The 18,520-nt window shown below is 35.1% G+C and overlaps 1 protein-coding gene across 3 annotated transcripts in view; it reads left to right on the top strand.

The window, feature by feature from the left end:
* Dph5 (diphthamide biosynthesis 5) overlaps nucleotides 1-18,520 on the top strand; it is a 43,084-nt gene that overhangs the window by 11,551 nt on the left and 13,013 nt on the right. For all 3 annotated transcript variants that reach the window (XM_010639086.3, XM_010639087.3, XM_019209761.2), the window contains one exon: nucleotides 3,908-4,016. In XM_010639086.3, the coding sequence (XP_010637388.1) occupies nucleotides 3,908-4,016 (109 nt within the window). The remainder of the gene's footprint in view (nucleotides 1-3,907; nucleotides 4,017-18,520) is intronic.

Raw genomic sequence — 18,520 nt, 5'->3', positions numbered from 1 at the left:
TTTTTTTTTTTAAGTAAGAAAAATTTATTGAGGGAAAGAAAGCTAACAGAGACAGAAGGGGGACTGGAAAGTGGGTTGCCCCCTCACCCTACTTCTCCAAGATATTTTATTTTATACAGCAAAGCCATGTGGTAACATGGGTACAAAATTGGACAAACTGTAAGACCCAATGGAAAATTACAAGGTGGGCATGAGGTTGGGCAAAACCACGAACAACCAGTAAGATTACAAGTAGTCACTCAGGTGATAATGATTGAATGGGAATCAGAGTCAAATGGGGGAGCAAGTCTCAAAGCAAGCGTACAAGGATTTTCAGTAAGGGTGGGGGGTCAGGGATATTTCCTGAGAAGGCTGGGTTAAGACCTTGGCCTCCCACCCAGGAGATTGAATCCTATTTGGAATATAAATCACTGCTATTTATCCCCAGGGGAGGCACAAAAGTATAATAGTTTCTCTCCTTTTACAATTCTGGCCCTCAGTGGAGATTTTTTTTTCTTTTTTAGTTCTTTATAATATAGTTTAGATATTAGTCGTTTGTCTGAGGAGTAGCTGGTAAAAGTCTGAAGAACTATGTCTTCAAGAGTTTTACCTATTCTATCTTCCAACAGATTGTTTCTGTTTTTATATTTAGGTATTTGATCCATTTCAGTTTTAGTTTAGTGCACAGTGTGAGATACGGGTTTAGGTTCACTCTTCAGCCTGTGGAAAGTCAGTTTTCCCAGCACCATTTATTAAAGAGGTTATCTTTCTTCCAGTGAAAGTGTTTGGCCCCTTTGTCAAAGATAAGATAGTTGAGTGTGTTTGGAGTTGTTTCTGTGTCTTCTAATCTGTTCCACAGATCATCAGATCTGTTCTTTTCCCCCAGAATCATGCTATTTTTAATCACAGTGGCAGTGCAGTATCATTTCAAGTCAAGGATTGTGATGCCCCTCCACCTTGCCTTTGTTGTCCAGAAGTTCCTTTGCTGGTTCTATATGAATTTTAGGATTTTTTTCTGTAATTCTGTGAGGTATACTATTGTTATTTTGATCAGAATTGCTTTAAATCTGTTTAACAGGTTTGAAAGTATGGCCATTTTTGCTATATCCAGGAACAGGGGATATCTTTGCATTTTCTGATACCCTCTTCAGTCTCCTTTTGCAGAGTACTTTCAATGTAAAACTCTTTTTACTTCCTTTATTAGATTGATTCCTAAAGTATTTCTCTTTTCTTGATGCCTTTATGAAAGGTATTGTTTTCCTGATTTCTCTATCAGTAGATTTATTTTTTCCTGTACAGGAATGGTATTGATTTTTGAGTGATGACTTTATATCCAGCTACACTACTGAATGTGGTAATTCTAGGAGTTTTTTGGTGGGGTTTTTGGGGGGCTTCTATGTAGAATATCATGTCATTAGCAAATAATGATAATTTAACTTCTTTTCCTGTCCATATTCCTTTTATTTCTTCCTGTTGTCTAATTGCTCTGGCTAATATCTCTAGAACTCTGCTGATCAGGAGTGGTGATAGTGGCCATCCTTGTCTTTTCCTGATTTTAGAGTGAAAGCTTTTAGTTTGTAACCATTTAGTATGATGTTGGCTGTTGGTTTGTCATAAATGGCTTTTATTATATTGAGATAAAACCATCTGTTCCAATTTTCTGTATGATTTTTGTCATGAATGGTGGTGGATTTTGTCAAATGCTTTTTCTTCATCTGTTATGATGATCATGTGTATTTTGTGTTTAGTTCTGTTAGTGTGGTAAATTACATTTATTGATTTGTGTACGTTGAACCAGCCTTGGATCCCTGGGATGGATCCTATTTCATCATTGTGTATAATCTTTCTCATTATTTACTGCATCTGTTTGTCAGTATCTTATTGAGGATTTTTGTGTCTGTATTCATTAGAGAGATTAAACTGTATTTCTCTTTTTTTATTGGATCCTTCTCTGATTTTAGTATCAGAGTAATCCTTGCTTCCAGGAATGACTTTGGGAGTATTGCTTCCTTCTCAATTTTATTAAAGAGTTTGAAGAGTAGTGGCATTAGATCTTCTTTAAAGTTCTTGTAGAATTCAGCAGTGAATACATTAGGACTTGGGTTTTTCTTTGTTGTTAGTTTTTTTTTCTTTTCTTTTCTTCAATTTCATCAACTGATGTTGCATTATTTAGAATTTTATATCTTCTTAATTCAATTTTGGAAATTCATATGTATGAGGGAAATTTTTTCTGGATTTTCTAACATATTGGAGTATAGGTTCTCAAAGTAGATACTAATGATCTTCTGGATTTCTGGAGGATTTGTTGTGATTTACCCTTTTCATTCCTGATTGCATGGATTTGGGTCTTTGCTTTCCTTTCCTTCTTTTGATAAGTTTTTGGCTGAGGATTTGCCTGTTTTATTTAATCTTTCCAAAAAGCCAATTATTTGATTCATTAATTCTTTGTATATTGTTTTCTTAGTCTCAGTTGCATATATTTCTGCTGTGATTTTCACATTTTCCTTCCTTTCATGAGCTTTGAGTTTAAGTTACTCTTCTTTTTCTAGAACCTTGAGGTTCAACATTAGGTTATTCATTTGAGCTTCTTGTTTTTTTCATGTGGGAATTCACCTGTTATAAATTTCCCTCATAGTTCTACTTTCACTATGTCCTGTAAGTTCAAGTATATCATAGCAGCATTAGAATTCAATTGTAGAAATTTTATCAGGAAAGATAAAAAGCCTGTAATGATGTACTTTTAAATTGCTATGAGGTTACATTTCACTGTATTCATATATACATATATTCTCTTTGTACCTCAGCCTAGCTATAGTTGTGAAACTTACCTCAAGAAAGGAAAGGTAATAGGCAGAATATATATATATATGCATATATATATATACACACACACACACACACACATACACTAATTATATATAATAACCAGACTGAAAACATTTATAAATACAATAACTGCTAAACAGGTGTGAATTCTGAGTGGAATTCTGTCAGACAGAATTCCAAAATAAAGACTGAAAGACTATCAGTCTATGAAAATGTTCTCTTTATTTTTCCTTTTATTTCAAAGTACAAAAACAAAGCCTTCAAAATAGAGCAGAAGTAAAAAATAGATCTACTTGTGTTATAATGTAGAACTCTAAAGCAGTAATTATAAGAATTTAAAGGGTCTTAGATGGAAGCTAAAGCTTGATCTCAGAGAAGTAAAGAATAAAATAGGGTTACTAGTGCCTGGGAAAGGTGCAGTGGGGAGGGATAAGAATGAAGGTGGTCACTGGGTAGGAGGAATTACTTCTGATATTCTGCAGCACAGTTGGATAAATATGGTTGACAACAGTAAGTATTTTAAAATATCTAGTATTTCCAACATAAATGATAAATTTCAGAGGTGAGAGATGTTCCATTTTCTTTGATCATTATATATTGTATACATATTGAAATACTACATTGTATACTATAAATATATACAACTAAAAATTAAGGAAATGAATTTCAAGAGGCCCTGAGACAAAGAGTTTAAGAATTGCTACTCAAGTGTTAAATTGCTGAACACAGAGGTTGTATTTGACAGATTTTTTTACAGGTATTAAGAGGACGACAAACAAGTAAACTTCCCCTTCTTAAGTATGTAGCTGCTTGTGTTATAGTTGCAATTTAGCCCTTTGATGGACATATATAGATTCATACTTGGTTGCTAAAACCCCAGAAAATTGGAGTGTGGACAAGGCCCTGGGCTTGATCCCTTAACACTGAATGAAAGAATGAACAAACAAACAAATATGTATGCAAGCTGAATTAGAAGCCTTATGCAAACCCATACTATCCATAATTTAGGAAAAGCAGTTGACTGACGACTCATAAACTAGGATAACTTTACTGTTTTAAGAATTAGTGCCATTTAAAATTCCAACCTGATTTTTCACTGCAGGGCTACAACACACAGTGATCTTATTCTGAGAGCAACAAAGCTGGGAATTCCATATCGAGTTATTCACAATGCCTCCATAATGAATGCTGTAGGCTGCTGTGGTTTACAGGTAATTCTACAAAGGGAGTGTTTTTTAATAGAATTAAGCAAAAATATTTTCTTTTTCTACAAATTGCTAACAGATTTTAATTGTATCTCATGAATATAAAACATACTATTATCTGAGGGTTTACTATTTAATATATATTAATACTTTTTATGTAAAATTTTTCTGTACCTTAGATTTTTTTCCTCCCTTTCCTGGAATAGTCTGTTTAGATTTACCTTGAGAACAGTTTTAATCTTATATCCAACTTGTGCATGAGTGCACAGATAGGAAAATGAATCGTATTGGGTAAGTATTCCTATACCTTTTTAATATTCTTTTAAATGATTTATTATCATTGTTGAGACCCGTGTTTTACCACACAGTACTTTTCTGTAGTATAGAGAACATTACAATGCTACAGTTCTTAAAAGAACCAGTAAAAGAACTAAAACCCAATGATGTTAGGCTTTTAAACCAGCCTTTCAGTTATTGATGTTGTAAAGTTATTTTTAACTCCAGTAATCTTGGTTGATAGCTTAGATTGCTCCATGACTATTTCTAAGATTTTATTCTAAGCTGCTAATATTCATTGTTCATATTTGATGTTTGTGTTCTAATGTTCATACTTGCATAATCCATAACAGTTATTAACTTCTGCATGACCAACAGTGGTTTATAAGATTTCACTGATTGTTAAGACATTTCCTATTTCAGATATGTTTTAATCGTTATGATGGGAAAATAATGTGTATGTTAGAGTCTGAGAAATAAGATATTCCCAGTGTGTCTTCCTGAAATGCATAAAGTTAAATCTTTATTGCCAGGCATGATGATGCACATGTAACCCTAACATGCAGAATGCTGAGGCAGGGGTCACCATGAGTCCAAGGCCAACCTGGGCTACATAGAGATTTAAAGGTCAACCTGGACTACTTAGCAAGACCTGTCTCAAAACGTCTTTGTGTGTATGTGTGTGTGTTGCACCAATATGTCATTTTTGTATGGTTTAAACCCTTTTTTAAAATGTCTGTGTTGAAGCAGGTGAATGTTGCTTATAGAACCCTAAAATGAAAATTCTAAATGAAAATTCTAGGATGGATCACACTGTTCCCAAGGCTATTCAGTAGGTAGTACAACAAGATAAGGTTAAAACTCTTGATTCCGAGTCCAACATTCTTCCCTTTGGACAGTGCCACTTTTTTTTTTTTCAGCTTTAATTGAGATTTTTAGTACATTTTAGGGATACAGTACAGTTACATTCATTGTTGGGATCTTGTACCTCTACATGACAAGTCTTGATTCTCATTTTTTCCCCTTACCTCTGCCCTCCCTTCACCCCCTCCTCCCCTCCCCATCTACAAACACTTTATTTCCATCTTTTCATTATCTCACATTTTTTTGTTTTCCCTTATTACCCTTCCCTTACCCATCCCACCTTCCCTACACCTTTAGCTCCTTTCTTCCCATTTCTCAATGTCAGTAATCTTATTAGGATCTTCTGTATCATTGCAGATTATTCACACCAGAGAAACTATTCGGTATTTACACATGTGTGCCTTATTTATTTCACTTAGGAGTATATCTTCAATATGTATCTATTTTCCTGTGAATGAATCTATTTTCTCATTCCTTATGGCTGAGTAATATTCCATTTTATAGAAAAACCAAATCTTCTTTATCCAGTTTCCAACTGATGGGCAAATGGACTGTTTCCAAGTTTTAGCTATTACAAACTGTGCCGCTATAAACATGAGTGCATATCTCTGTGATATGATTCTTTTATTTCTTTTGCAAAGATACCCAGCAGAGGGATGGCTGGGTCAAATGGAACCTTCAGTCCAAGCTCTTTGAGGTATCTCCATATTGATTTCCATAGTGGTTGCACCAGTCTGCACTCCCACCAACAATGGAGAAGGGTTCCTTTCTCCCCACAACTCCGCCAACATTTGTTATTGGTTGATTTATTGATAGCAGCCATTCTTTGTGGGGTGAGGTGGAATCTCAGTGTTGTTTTCATCTGCATCTCTTGAATGACCAGTGATGTGGAACATTTTTTCATATATTTACTTGCTGCTTTTACTTCTTTGTCTGAGAAATGTCTTCATTTCGGATGCCCATTTTTGAATCGGGTCTTTATATTTGTGGGGCCTGATTGTTTTGAGTTCTTTATATATTCTTGATAATAGTCCTTTGTCTGAGGAACAGCTGGTAAAATTTTTTTCCCACATTGTAGGTTGTCTCTTAGTTCTGCTGATAGTTTCTTTGGCAGTACAGAAGCTTTTTAATAAGATGAGATCCCAGTTGTTGATTCTATCTGCTATTTCCCGTGCTACTGAGGATTTGTTCATAAAGTCTTTTCCTATGCCAGTATCTTCCAGAGTTCTGCCTAACTTACCTTCCAGCAAGTTTAATGTTTCTATTTTAATGTTTAGATCTTTAATCCATTAGGATTTTAATTTAGTACATGGTGAGAGATAAGGGTCCAGTTTTAATCTGTGGCAGGTTGAAATCCGGTTTTTCCAACACCATTTATTAAAGAGGCTATCTTTCCTCCACTGAGGATGGTCAGTTCCTTTGTCAAAGATGAGGTAGCTGAGTACATCTGGATTTGTTTTTGTGTCTTCCAGTCTGTTCACTGATCCTCAGGCCTGTTTATTTTTATCACAGTGGCTTTGTAGTATAGTTTCAAATTGGGAATTGTTATACCCGCTGCCATGTGTCTGTTGCCTAAGATGGCTTTTGCTATTCTACGTCTCTTATGGTTCCAAATCCCTCTTAGTTCTCTCTCAGTGAGTCTGTTATTTGTGTATAAGAAGGCTGTTGATTTTTGGGTGTTCACCTTGTATCCAGATACTCTACTGAATTTGTCAATTAAGTCTAGACATCTTTTGGTGGAGTTTTTTTGGGTCTTCAATGTAGAGTATCATATCATCAGCAAATAATGACAGTTGAACTTCTTCCTTTCCTGTCTTTACTGCTTTAATTTCTTTCTGTTGTCTAATTGCTGTGGCTAATATTTCCAGAACTATATCGAAGAGGAGTGGTGATAGTGGGCATCCTTGTCTTGTTCCTGATTTTAACGTGAAGGTTTTCCGTTTTTGGCCATTTAATATGATGTTGGCTGTTGGTTTTTTCATAGATAGCCTTTATTAAGTTGAGGTATAGACCATCTGTTCCAATTTTTGCAGAGTTTTTATCATGAATGGATGTTGAATTTTATCAAATGCTTTTTCTGCATCTATTGAGAGGATCATATGGTTTTTGTCCTTGACTTTGTTAATGTAATGTATTACATTTATTGACTTTCGTATGTTGGACCACCTTTGCATCTCTGGACTAAATCCGACTTGGTCAGGATGTATGCTCTTCTTGATAATCTTCTGTATTCTGTTTGCTAGTATCTTATTAAGGATTTTTGCATCTATATTCATTAAGGAGATTGGTCCGTAGTTCTCTTTTTTAGTTGCATCTTTCCCTGGTTTAGGAATCAAAGTGATACTTGCTTCCAGGAATGAATTTGGAAGTATAGCTTCCCTTTCAATTTCATTGAAAAGTTTGAAGAAAAATGGCAGTAGTTCTTCTCTAAATGTCTTGTAAAATTCAGCAGTGAATCCATCAGGGCCTGGGCTTTTCTTTGTTGGTAAATTTTTAAATACATTTTCAATTTCACTGACAGTAATTGGGGTGTTTAAAATGTTTTTAAACATTTTTGTTCAACTTTGGTAATTCATAAGTATCTAAAAATCTGGACAGTGCTACTTTTTAAGGATTGATGATTGCTAAAAGAAAAGGAATAAATTATGTGATACATAAACATATAAAACAAGTTAATGAAACAGTTTTACAATATTAGTTTTAATTTTATGTGTTATGGGGCAAAGTAACTAGCCCTTTCTCCATCATGTTTGCTTTAAATGTCATAAATATTTTCATTTGAAATTTTTTTTATTTCTAAACAAATAAGCAGAAAAACAACATCCTATGTAAATCTCTTGTCCAGACTAGCTAGAACTAAATGTGGATGAACCTGCTCTACTTCAGATCTTCTGTACTGATAAAAAAATAGTTGTTCTGATGTTTAAAATGGATGAAGGTGTTTGAAAAGGAATTTACTATGAGAATTGGTAGTTCTCATATAAGCCCTTATGATCATACCCATGTTTAATATATTATTTTTTATAATATTTTAATTTTCTCATAGCTGTATGTGGAAGTTCTCTATGCAGCCACAAACCATTTTCTCCTACTTTGGTTTTATTATCTAATCTAGATGTGAAATGATTTACTACTTGTGTGAAAAACAGAAAGTAACTTTTCTAGGTTCTGTTTTTATGTACTAATGAAAATCTATGAATGTATATTTCTTGTACCACCCAAATGATTCATAGCCCAAGAAAAAGAGGTTATTTTTTATTCTTTTTGTAGTTTTCTTATATAAAAGACATTAAGAATCATTACAATTGTCCCTGAATAGCAATGTGGGTTGGTTCCAGGACCTCTATTGATGCTAAAATCTGTGGATGCTCTAATCCCTTATATAAAATGGTGTAGTATTTGTATATAATCTACACATATTCTCTTACATACTTTAAATTACCTCTAGATTACTTTTATTATATATATATATTTTTTTTTTGGTACCAGGATGAAACTTGGGTTCTTGTGTTTGCAAGGCAGGCAGCAGAACCACTGAGCTAAATCCCCGGCCCTAGATTACTTTTAATACCTGGATAAGTAGTTGTTATACTCTATTGCTAGAGTACTATGATAAGAAAAAAATGTTGATATGTGTTGTTTTTTCTCCCCAAATATTTTTGATCTGTGGTTAGTTAAATTGGAATCCTGGATATGGCCAACTGTATAGGGATGACACATTTTAAAATAAATCTACAGATACACTGCATAATACAGAAACTTAGGCAAAGTTCCTTCCTTATAATAGCCAGCCTTCTTTCTTCTTTTTACTGTTTGGCTTAGTGTTTATGAAGGAAAACAATAACTTGATTGAGTGCTCCTCAGGCTTTATATTCATCAGAATCTCAGGTAGGTAAGCCTTATCCTCAGATTTTCTGATATAGTAGGATGGTGTCTGAGACTTTACTTTTTTTTGAAACAGGGTCTCACTGTATAGTCCACCTGGTCTTGAACTTGTGATCCTCCTGCCTCAGCCTCCCAAGTGGTGGAATTACAGATGTGCACTGTCACACTCATCTGAGAATTCATATTTCTGACAAATGTTTGGGTGATACCAAAGCTGCTAATACACGTACTTTAAATTGAGAACCACCAGCCTAGACAAATAAAAACTTAGAACTGTATTATCTCTGTTGTAGCATGACAGGATCAAAAGAGTATATTTTAATTCCCAGAAATATGCTTACGAAATATAGAATTTTTTTTAATGTAGAATGTTAACATATTACTTTGTCATGTTGTCTTGCTTAATTTTTTAAAAAGGGAAGTAGGCATCTCTTTTGAAAGGCATTCTGTCATCGGCATGAAAGAGATTTCTTGTGATTTCAGGAACAGTCATATAGTTGAACAGAGGTATGACTTTGAATGTCAACCTGAACAACACATGTTTTTCATCATCTTTGCCTTAAAGAGTAACAGTGTGAAATTCCTAGCCTAAGTATGTTTTAAACTTAAGAACCCTTTTTGAACTATGCTTGTTTGTTTGTTTGTTTGAGCTAGGTTCTTGTTTTATAGTTGAAGCTGGACTCGTTAAGTAGCCCAGGGTGGCCTCAAACTCACAGTGATCCTCCTGCCCCACCCTCCATAGTACTGGGATTATAGGTATGCACCAGCCCAGCTTATTTTTGTTATTTTCTAAAGGAATAACATGGAGAATTCAGAATCAGCTATTGAATATTAATCATTAATTTAGTAATTTATTAGCCAACAGAAAATTTTTATTTGTATTAATGTTGATAAGTAGTTGCATAACTATTTAACTTTTCTCTCTCTCCATGTATATATGTATATATGTATATAGATATAGCTAGTTGATAAATATTTCATTATAGGCATAAAATAAAATCCCTAACCATACACCCCATAGTCCTAATGAAAAAATTCCTTACAAAATATAAAGTCTTATATAGAGGATTTCAAATTAGATATCTTTAACAGAAATAGTAATTGATTCATTCAACAAATAATGTTTATCTACTTGTTTGCTTATTAAGTGCGTTTGGATATAGTGATGAACTCAACCAGTAAGAACCATGGTTTTTTTGTTTGTTTGTTTGTTTTTTTTTTTTGGTGTTGGGGATTGAACTCTGGCCCTTAGTGCTTGCAAGGCAGGCAGCAGAACCACTGAACCAAATCCCTGGCCCCTAAGAACCATGTTCTCAAGGAGCTTATATTTTGGTGGAAGGAAGAGGCAATTTACCAAAAAAAAAAAAAAAAAAAAAAAAAAAATCAGGTATAAGAAATTCAAGTAGACTGATATATTAGAGAATGATTGTCATGGCTGAGACCTAAAATGATGCCCCAAATTTCCTGTGTTTGAGTGGTGATTGGATCACCAGGGTGCGCTGATGAATTAAGTAGCTGGATGTGCTATTAGGAGGTAGAGCCTGTTTGGAGGGGGGTCGTTGAGGTGTGATGTGGTTGTTACATTCTGGTCCTCCAGTTTTCCCTTCTTCCTTTCTGCTTCCTGACCACCATGGCATGAGCACCTTTCCTCCTCCATACCCTTTCACCATGCCACTTCTGTGCAGATCATGGACTGAACCCACTGAAACTGAGAGCCAGAACAAACCTTTCTTCCTTTAAGGTGTAGATGTTAGGTCTTTTTGTCTCAGTGTTAGGAAAGCTGATACAGTGACTAAGTTACTGTCATGATGAGGGGGGTAGACACTAAAAAGGTGACATCTAAGAAATACTTGATCTAACTTTTTAAAAGATTCTGTGATTGATGTGTGCAGGTTGAATTACTGCCAGGCAAGATTGAAATTGAGGAAATAAATAGGAAGCTATTGCAGTCATTTTGAGGAGAATAGCATAGACTTGATTATATAGGAGAGTTATATTGGGTTTATCTTACAACTAAACTTTGAAGCACATGGATGTTGCCCTGAATATCTCCTATTTTCTTGTGGAAGGTTATTAGTCCTGACACAGAAATTAAGTCCATGAATGTTGAGTGAAAGAAGCCAGGTATAGAACACCATGTATTTTATGATTCCATTTATATGAAATGTTTCCAAAATGCAAATCTGTGGTGACAGAACATAATAAATGGTTGCCTAGGGCTATACATTACAGTAATTAACTGCCATTAGACACAAAGTGATGAAAATGTACTCTGAGTATGGTGGTGTTGACACAGCTCAGTAAATTAGTAAAGATGAAGTTATACACTTGAAACCGGTGAAAGTTATGATATATAATTTAATAAAGTTTAAAAATGAATTAAGAGAAATTTGCAAGGTGGGTGAAAGACCAGAGTATTCCCAACAGAGAGACAAAAGTCACAGTAATGGAAAGAATCATGGAAGCACTTTGGGGCATCTGCAAGCTGTTACACACAAAGAAACACACATGCATGCACACGTACACACCATATACATACATACGTATGTACATACATAGCTCAGAAACCTTGGCTATCTGTATTAGTTAATGTAGGACCTATAATACTCATACATATGTTGGATAAAAATTGACTACAAATTTGGTACAACTGTTACAGAAAAATTATAATGGAAAAAGTTTAGGATTAAAAGGTCTTGATTTTATTTTTGACCAGACAATACTGAGAGAGTCATCTAATTTCTCTGGTTGTCAGGTTTCTTAACATGTTTCCACCGACATAAACCACCAGTGGTACATGCATAACTGTCCCATTGGGAGGCTTGTACCACTGGTGGTACAATTGGATCTAATCACTTTTTGGGTTTTGTTTGTTTTTTTGCTACCAGGAATTAAACTTGGAACCTTGCACTTGTGAGACAGGTGACAGCACCTTGAGCTAAATCCCCAGCTGCCCTTCGAATCACTTTTATTAGTCTTTTTACTAATAAAATTAATAAAAGGGCACACAGTATGACAGTCATTCATGTACCACTGGTGGTGGCAGTGAGACATGTGGATTACAGGTCCATTGTGAATGTGTTAATTATAAGGGAGTGGGGGTGTAAATGAGGAAGATGGGCATATAGCTCAGTGGTAGAGTACTTGCCTAGCATTCTTGAGGCCCTCAGTTTAATCCCCATTACCTCAAACAACAACAACAACAACAACAACAACAAAAAACAAATGGGGAGGGAGATTAGCTGACATCATAGGTTTCCAAACTGCACATGATATATGATAAGGCTTCAGGGATTCTGTAGATAATAAGGTAACCAATTACATAACGCTGAAAATTTAAGTCTTTGAGGAATCCAGTCATTATCTTTAATTCTTTTGATATTTTATTTAAATCCACTGGGAAAAGATTTGACAGTAAAAATTATGAAAATTACTTAGATAATTTCTAACATTCTATACATGTGAAAGCTAAATGCTGGCCTGTTTTCCAACCTTTGGCAAAGTTAACTTGATGAGGATAAGTTAGGCATTTAAATTTTCATTGAGTAAATTTATAATTTTTCACAATGAAAATATTAGTTATTCCACGACAGTCCCAGGAATGGTCCCAGTGTTGAGAACCTGTCCTGTTATGGTCTAGATCTAAAATGTCCTCCAAAAGCCTTATGTATTTGGAAGGTGATTGGGTCACAGAGGTGTTGAACACATCAGTGGGTTTACTCCACTCCTTCCTTCCCAGCTTCTCCCTTCTTTCTCCCCTTCCTGTTAGAAAGCCACCCGGGGTTGAGTGTGTTTTCCTCTCTCAGGCCCTTTGTCTTCCTCTTTCTGTCTTGGAGCCAGCTGCCCATGAACTAAAACCGTGAGCCAAAATAAACTCTTTTAAGTTGTGTCTGTGAGTAATTTGTGCCAGCGATGAAAACGTGATCAAGATGCACCCCAGGGTGCTATGAGATCAAAGAAAAGACGCAGAAAGATGCAGAATAGCATGGAGTATAATTTGTTGGGCTGACTTACAGACAAATGTGTGGTCTTGGACACACACAGGTGGATCCCTATAATTTAGTTCAGAAGATGGATACTGATAAGGTGGTCATGATAAAAAGGACTTAATCTGAGCTGTAATATATCTGGTTTGTGTCAAGTTAATATTTGAGAATCAGGCATATTCTTGGCTCAGAGTCTAGTTATAAATATACCACTCATGGTTTTGTCTCTTTATAGTATATTAGAAACCTATGTAGGAAAACCCAACCATGGTTATTCAGCCAACAGTCATGGCAGTGGATACTCAAGATGGTTACAGTCGTGTCAACCTTAATTCATACATTAATTGTAAACATGTATATTATACAATTAGGTGACATGAAATTCCCCAGTAACAGTATTTCTTACATTAGTGTTCTGTACTTTGAAGATTATTCTACTAAAAAGATTTACTTGTCTAAAGCCAAGGAAGTTCCTTGTGTTTAGATTTTCATATAATTAAAATTTGCTAGCTAGTGACATGCCTATCACTGCAGCACCCAGAATGCCAAGGATGGAGGATTGCTGCAAGTGCAGGGGCAGCCAGGGCTACATATGGGTTCAAGGCTACCCTGAACTGCATAGCAAGACCCTGTCTCAAAAAGAAGAAGAAGAAAATTTTCTGAGTAAATTGATGATCTGTTTTAACAAATTATGGATTTTTCCCAATATACAAAAAAAAAAAAAAAAAGGAAAAGCAAAGTCCTTTTCTTGAATCTTTGACTTTAACATTTTTGCGAAAGCACTTAGCAGCTCAGTCACACAGCACTGGAATTGCTTCCATTTAGCTTTATTCTGGATGTAGAAGTGCTTTAAGCTGGATATGCTGGCTCACATGTAATCCTAGCACTCTGGCAGGCTAAGGCAGCAGAATTGCAAGTTCAAATCCAGCATGAGCAACTTAGGATAAGACCCTGTCTCAAAATGAAAAATTGAAAGAAAGAAAAAAATCACTGGATTGTAGCTCAGTGTGAGGGCCTTAGGTGTAATCCTCAGTACTGAAAAAAAAGAGAGAGAGAAAGAGAGCTCTTTTTAAAAATGACAATTTCCTTGCTAATAAATAAAATGTACATATAGAAAATTAGAAAAAACAGAAAGAAGAAAATAGAAAGCAGCCATAGTCTATGACTTAGGGCATTGACAACGAGCTGCTTTAGAGCTTTCAATCATACAAATAGCCTGCTGCAACATGTATGCTGTAAGTTCACCACCACTGACCTACTTTTGCCTTTACTATCTTGGTATAGTTCCTTTCAGTCTTTTTATTCAGCACTTTGTATGTGTACAGCTTGGTCTTGTGGGCTAAGAAATCGCAAATTCTGAAATATTGCTTTGTATGATATTTATCTTTTTTTTTGCCAAGTCTGCCTTATTACCTCTCCCTTCTACTTTCTCCCCTATCCCCCTCTCAGTGCTGGGGATTGAATTTAGGGCCCCACACATGCTAGGCACATTTTCTACCCCTGAGCTACATATCACCCTCCTGCATTTATCTTTTTTTTTTTTATTTTTTGGTACTGGGGATTGAACTCTGGTCCTTGCACTTGCAAGGCAGGTGGCGGCACCACTGAGCTAAATCCCTGGCCCTGCATTTATCATTTTTATTAATCAATTGTGTGATAGAATATACAGATTATTTGCAAACATTTAGCGACTAAAGTGGTTTTGAGATATTTTAGAGAACAGATAAATTAATCAGTGACTTCTGGATAAAAACTTATAAGTTGTGGCTGCCTTCAGGCAAAAGTTTGTATAACTTTTTCATCATTATGAAATGCTTCCACTTTCTCTGGCTGTTGCATGAGCATTACCATATGGTGTTTGGTTTATATAATACACACATACTTTTGGAAAATATGTATTACTTTGAAAAAGTAGGAACTCATTCCCCTCTTTTTTCTCATAGCACAGCACTCACTGTGATAATCAGCATTCTGACCTTATAGTGTTTTGTCTTAGTTGCTTTTCTCTTTGTTGTGGTAAAATACCTGACACCCAGAATTAAAGAAGGAAAGGTTTCAGTCCATAATCCACTGGCTCTAGGGCAGGGTCGCATAGCAGAGGGGCATCACAGAGGAAAAACTGTTTATGGTAGGTAGAAGACAGCAAAAGCAGCAAGCAGTAAGTGACAAGCTGTAAAACTCTTTCTGTCCCTCATATTGTATCCAAGCTACCCACCTTTAGGGCAGGTGTCTCAGTGTGGGACAGACTTAATCCTAGCATCACACCATGATTCCAGCATCACATCTTTTTTTTCTTTTTTCTTTTTTCTTTTTTCTTTTTTTTTTTTTTTTTTTTTTTTTTTTTTTTTTTTTTTTTTTTTTTTTTTTTTTTAAGAGTAGGAAGAATTTATTGAGAGAAAGAACTTCTGTGTAAGAATGACAGTGGGGGACTGGGTTTCCCAGTATCACACACTTTATATCTACCTACCTCCAAAAAGCCCTGCCTATAATGACATTAGGCTTTGGGCAGACATCTAGATACAGCCCATAACATGGTTCTTACTATTAGTTTCCAAAAACATTAGTTGGTTTCTTTGTTGTCCAAAGTTCAGTATAGGATTGAAACCTGGCTTAGTACAAAGAACACTAAACTGGGTAATAAAAATATCAGAGATCTATATGATTCTATATTCTTAGAAGAATGTACCTAAGCTCTTTTCATTTCTTTTAATTTTATAAGAACTATTTTTGACTATATGCTAAGTAATTGATATACTAAAAGTGTTTTTCCTTTCTTTCCATTTCCATTTATTACTGTTCTGATCATTATTGTTAGTAGTGGCATTCTTTTTCACTTCAAAGTTTTGTCCTTAAATTATAGATCTGATTGTACCATTATTCTACTCAGATAACTGGTAAATACCTGTCCTACACAGAATGTTTAGTTACAGGTATGCATTTACATTTTTACTATATTATAAACTGGTTTACTCATTTTTACATCCTCCCTTGCACTTTTTCATAGTGCCATACATATATAATCACTATGCAACAAATATTTCCTAAGTTGAATTGCTTATTTATGTCCTCCTCCCCATCAGATCTTTTCTTTGGAATTATGTTTCAAATTACAGTTTTTTCATGTAATCCTCCCATTTATATGTGAGAACTAAATTTTCTAGCTCTTCTGTTTGCATCGTTGTAGTCAACTTTAAGCCTATGTTCTTAGTGTGTGTGGCCATACTCATAGTCTTTCTTAGTGCCAGCATAAATCAGTGTTACATCTATGTTAAGCAGAATTTATGTGGGAATAAAAGCAACAAGAAACAGCTCCAAGACCCATATTCTGTATAGAAGAGGAAAACAGTGAGTCTAGGTTATGTGGTTTTGTGGTGCATGTTTTGACAATTCTGCTGGCTTGGCTTTCTCTGACTCCTCACAGATTTAATTGATTTGAGATATACATATGTATGAAATACACGTGGAGCCTAGTACATTTCTTTAGAAGTTAAATTTTCTAATTTTCCATGTATATAGTTCTCAAATTAGCAGATTTTATGCTTAAAAATCATAAAAATTTTTATTTGTAATTCAAAAAAACAAAATCATTACAGGCTAATTATAAAGTGGAGATTTACAAAGCATATGAAAACAGGAAATATTAGTGGCAATGAGATGAGTTAGGAGACTGTTAAGCTATTAAGGTCACTCAGGCAAGCAAGGTAGCAGGGAATGAAATGAGTTGTCAGCCTCTGTATAAATTATATGCCTGGGAATAACAGGAATTGGCACCTCCTAAAATGTCAGAAATTAGAGGTACAGATTAGATATATTAGATGTTTCAAGATAATTGCTTAATGGCATCCTGTTACTAAGTGCATATTTTCTTACTCTTCCCCTATGCAGAACTTCTCTGCCATAAATCTTAACTGTCCTTTAATTAAGGTCTAGGTCATATTCTGTCTTTTCAGAAGTCACTTTGAGATGGTCTTTAAGTGAGGGAAATGCAGATTTTCATAATTTAATAATTATTTTTTACAGTGTAGTAATATTTGTTTTTCTTGTGTATCTTCTCACTCTGGCCGTTGTCTAGTAATGACTAGATGGTTTTGAATTGAGAGTTTTTTCTTTAGTGTTTTATTTTTTCTTTAATAGCTAAGACATAAGCCAAATGTCAAATTGGATAAACTGCTTTTTTTCTAAGTTATGCCAAGTCAAAATTTAAAAAGCCTGTCTCTACCTACTGTTTCTTAGGAAACAGCTGATTTTTTTATCTTTAACTTTAAATTTGCAACAATAGTGTTTTGGGGAAAATGGTCATAACACAAAGGCTTATATTAGAAGACAGCTCAGTATTTAGGATTTGTCACTTTCTTTCTGAATGACGAGCTTAGTTATTTTATTTCATGACTGTTCCCATGACTCTTAAAATATTTAAGACCCATTTTAAGTATTTATATGTAATGGCACATATAATTTTAATTGTTTTCGCATGGAGTATTTATGAAATAATATAATCTTAATATTTCAGAATTTGATCAGAGAGGTAAAAAATCCTAATTTTAAAGCATCTGTATAGTTAAATGTATCAGAATTAAATCATCATAAGTGTAGTTTCAAATATGTGGTAATATTTTCTAGCTCACTCCAATAAGGAAAGCAGTTGGGTTATATCAGGGAACAGAATTTTCTATCATCATTATAAAAATTATTCTTACATCATCAAATCCCTGTCAGGCTTCACAATGTGCAAGGCACTAATAAGCACTCTATATACATTAAAATGTATCTGTTAGGTTTATAGTTATTGTATTCATTTGCAGGAGAATTCCTCCCAAGGTTCAGGAAGGTTACTTGGCCTGGCCACAGTCACCCAGCTAGTAAGAACCAGTGCCACAATTCCAGAGCTTTTTCCTGCTAGATCAGGTATCTGGGTATTCCGGAAGGGTTAGAGCTCTGTTGGCTAATTACTTTAAACTGGTGTCTAGCGTGGTACCTGGCACATAGCAGATGATTCCACATTGGTACTCAAAATACATTTTTCACCACATATCTTGTTACACTGTGGCAGGCAAGACACATGACTGAATACTTGGAGTTACATGGGTATTATCCAGTGCTCTGAACAGGACTGCTGCTGAACAACCTGGCTTTTCCGAATGAACACCTTGTTTGGATAGCTTTCCAATGGACATTAGGAATATAAAGCTTCTTGATAGGGGAGATGGAGGCTGAGGCCTATGTGGAACATAATGAACCTTCCTTTTTGAATTGAAAGTCCCCCTTAGGAGTATCACGATAATTTTCAAGACCTCAAGATACAAAACCTGAGGCCTGTCTAGCTTCTTGGGGGATGTGGGGTGAACAGCTCTGCGTGCCCCACCTTCTCTTGTTTCCTTCTGTTTGCTTCCCTATCATGTGTTGCAGCAGACTCTGAAACTGATCTGAGAAGCCTTAGGCTACTTACTGGAAATGAAGGATGACTGGTCTCTGCCTTGACCAGTTTCTTCACTTTTTTTT

Source organism: Fukomys damarensis, unplaced genomic scaffold (assembly GCF_012274545.1).
Source record: "Fukomys damarensis isolate Sample0158 unplaced genomic scaffold, DMR_v1.0_HiC HiC_scaffold_33, whole genome shotgun sequence".
NCBI classification, from domain to species: Eukaryota; Metazoa; Chordata; class Mammalia; order Rodentia; family Bathyergidae; genus Fukomys; species Fukomys damarensis.
This window is presented reverse-complemented; position numbering and strand designations above follow the sequence as displayed.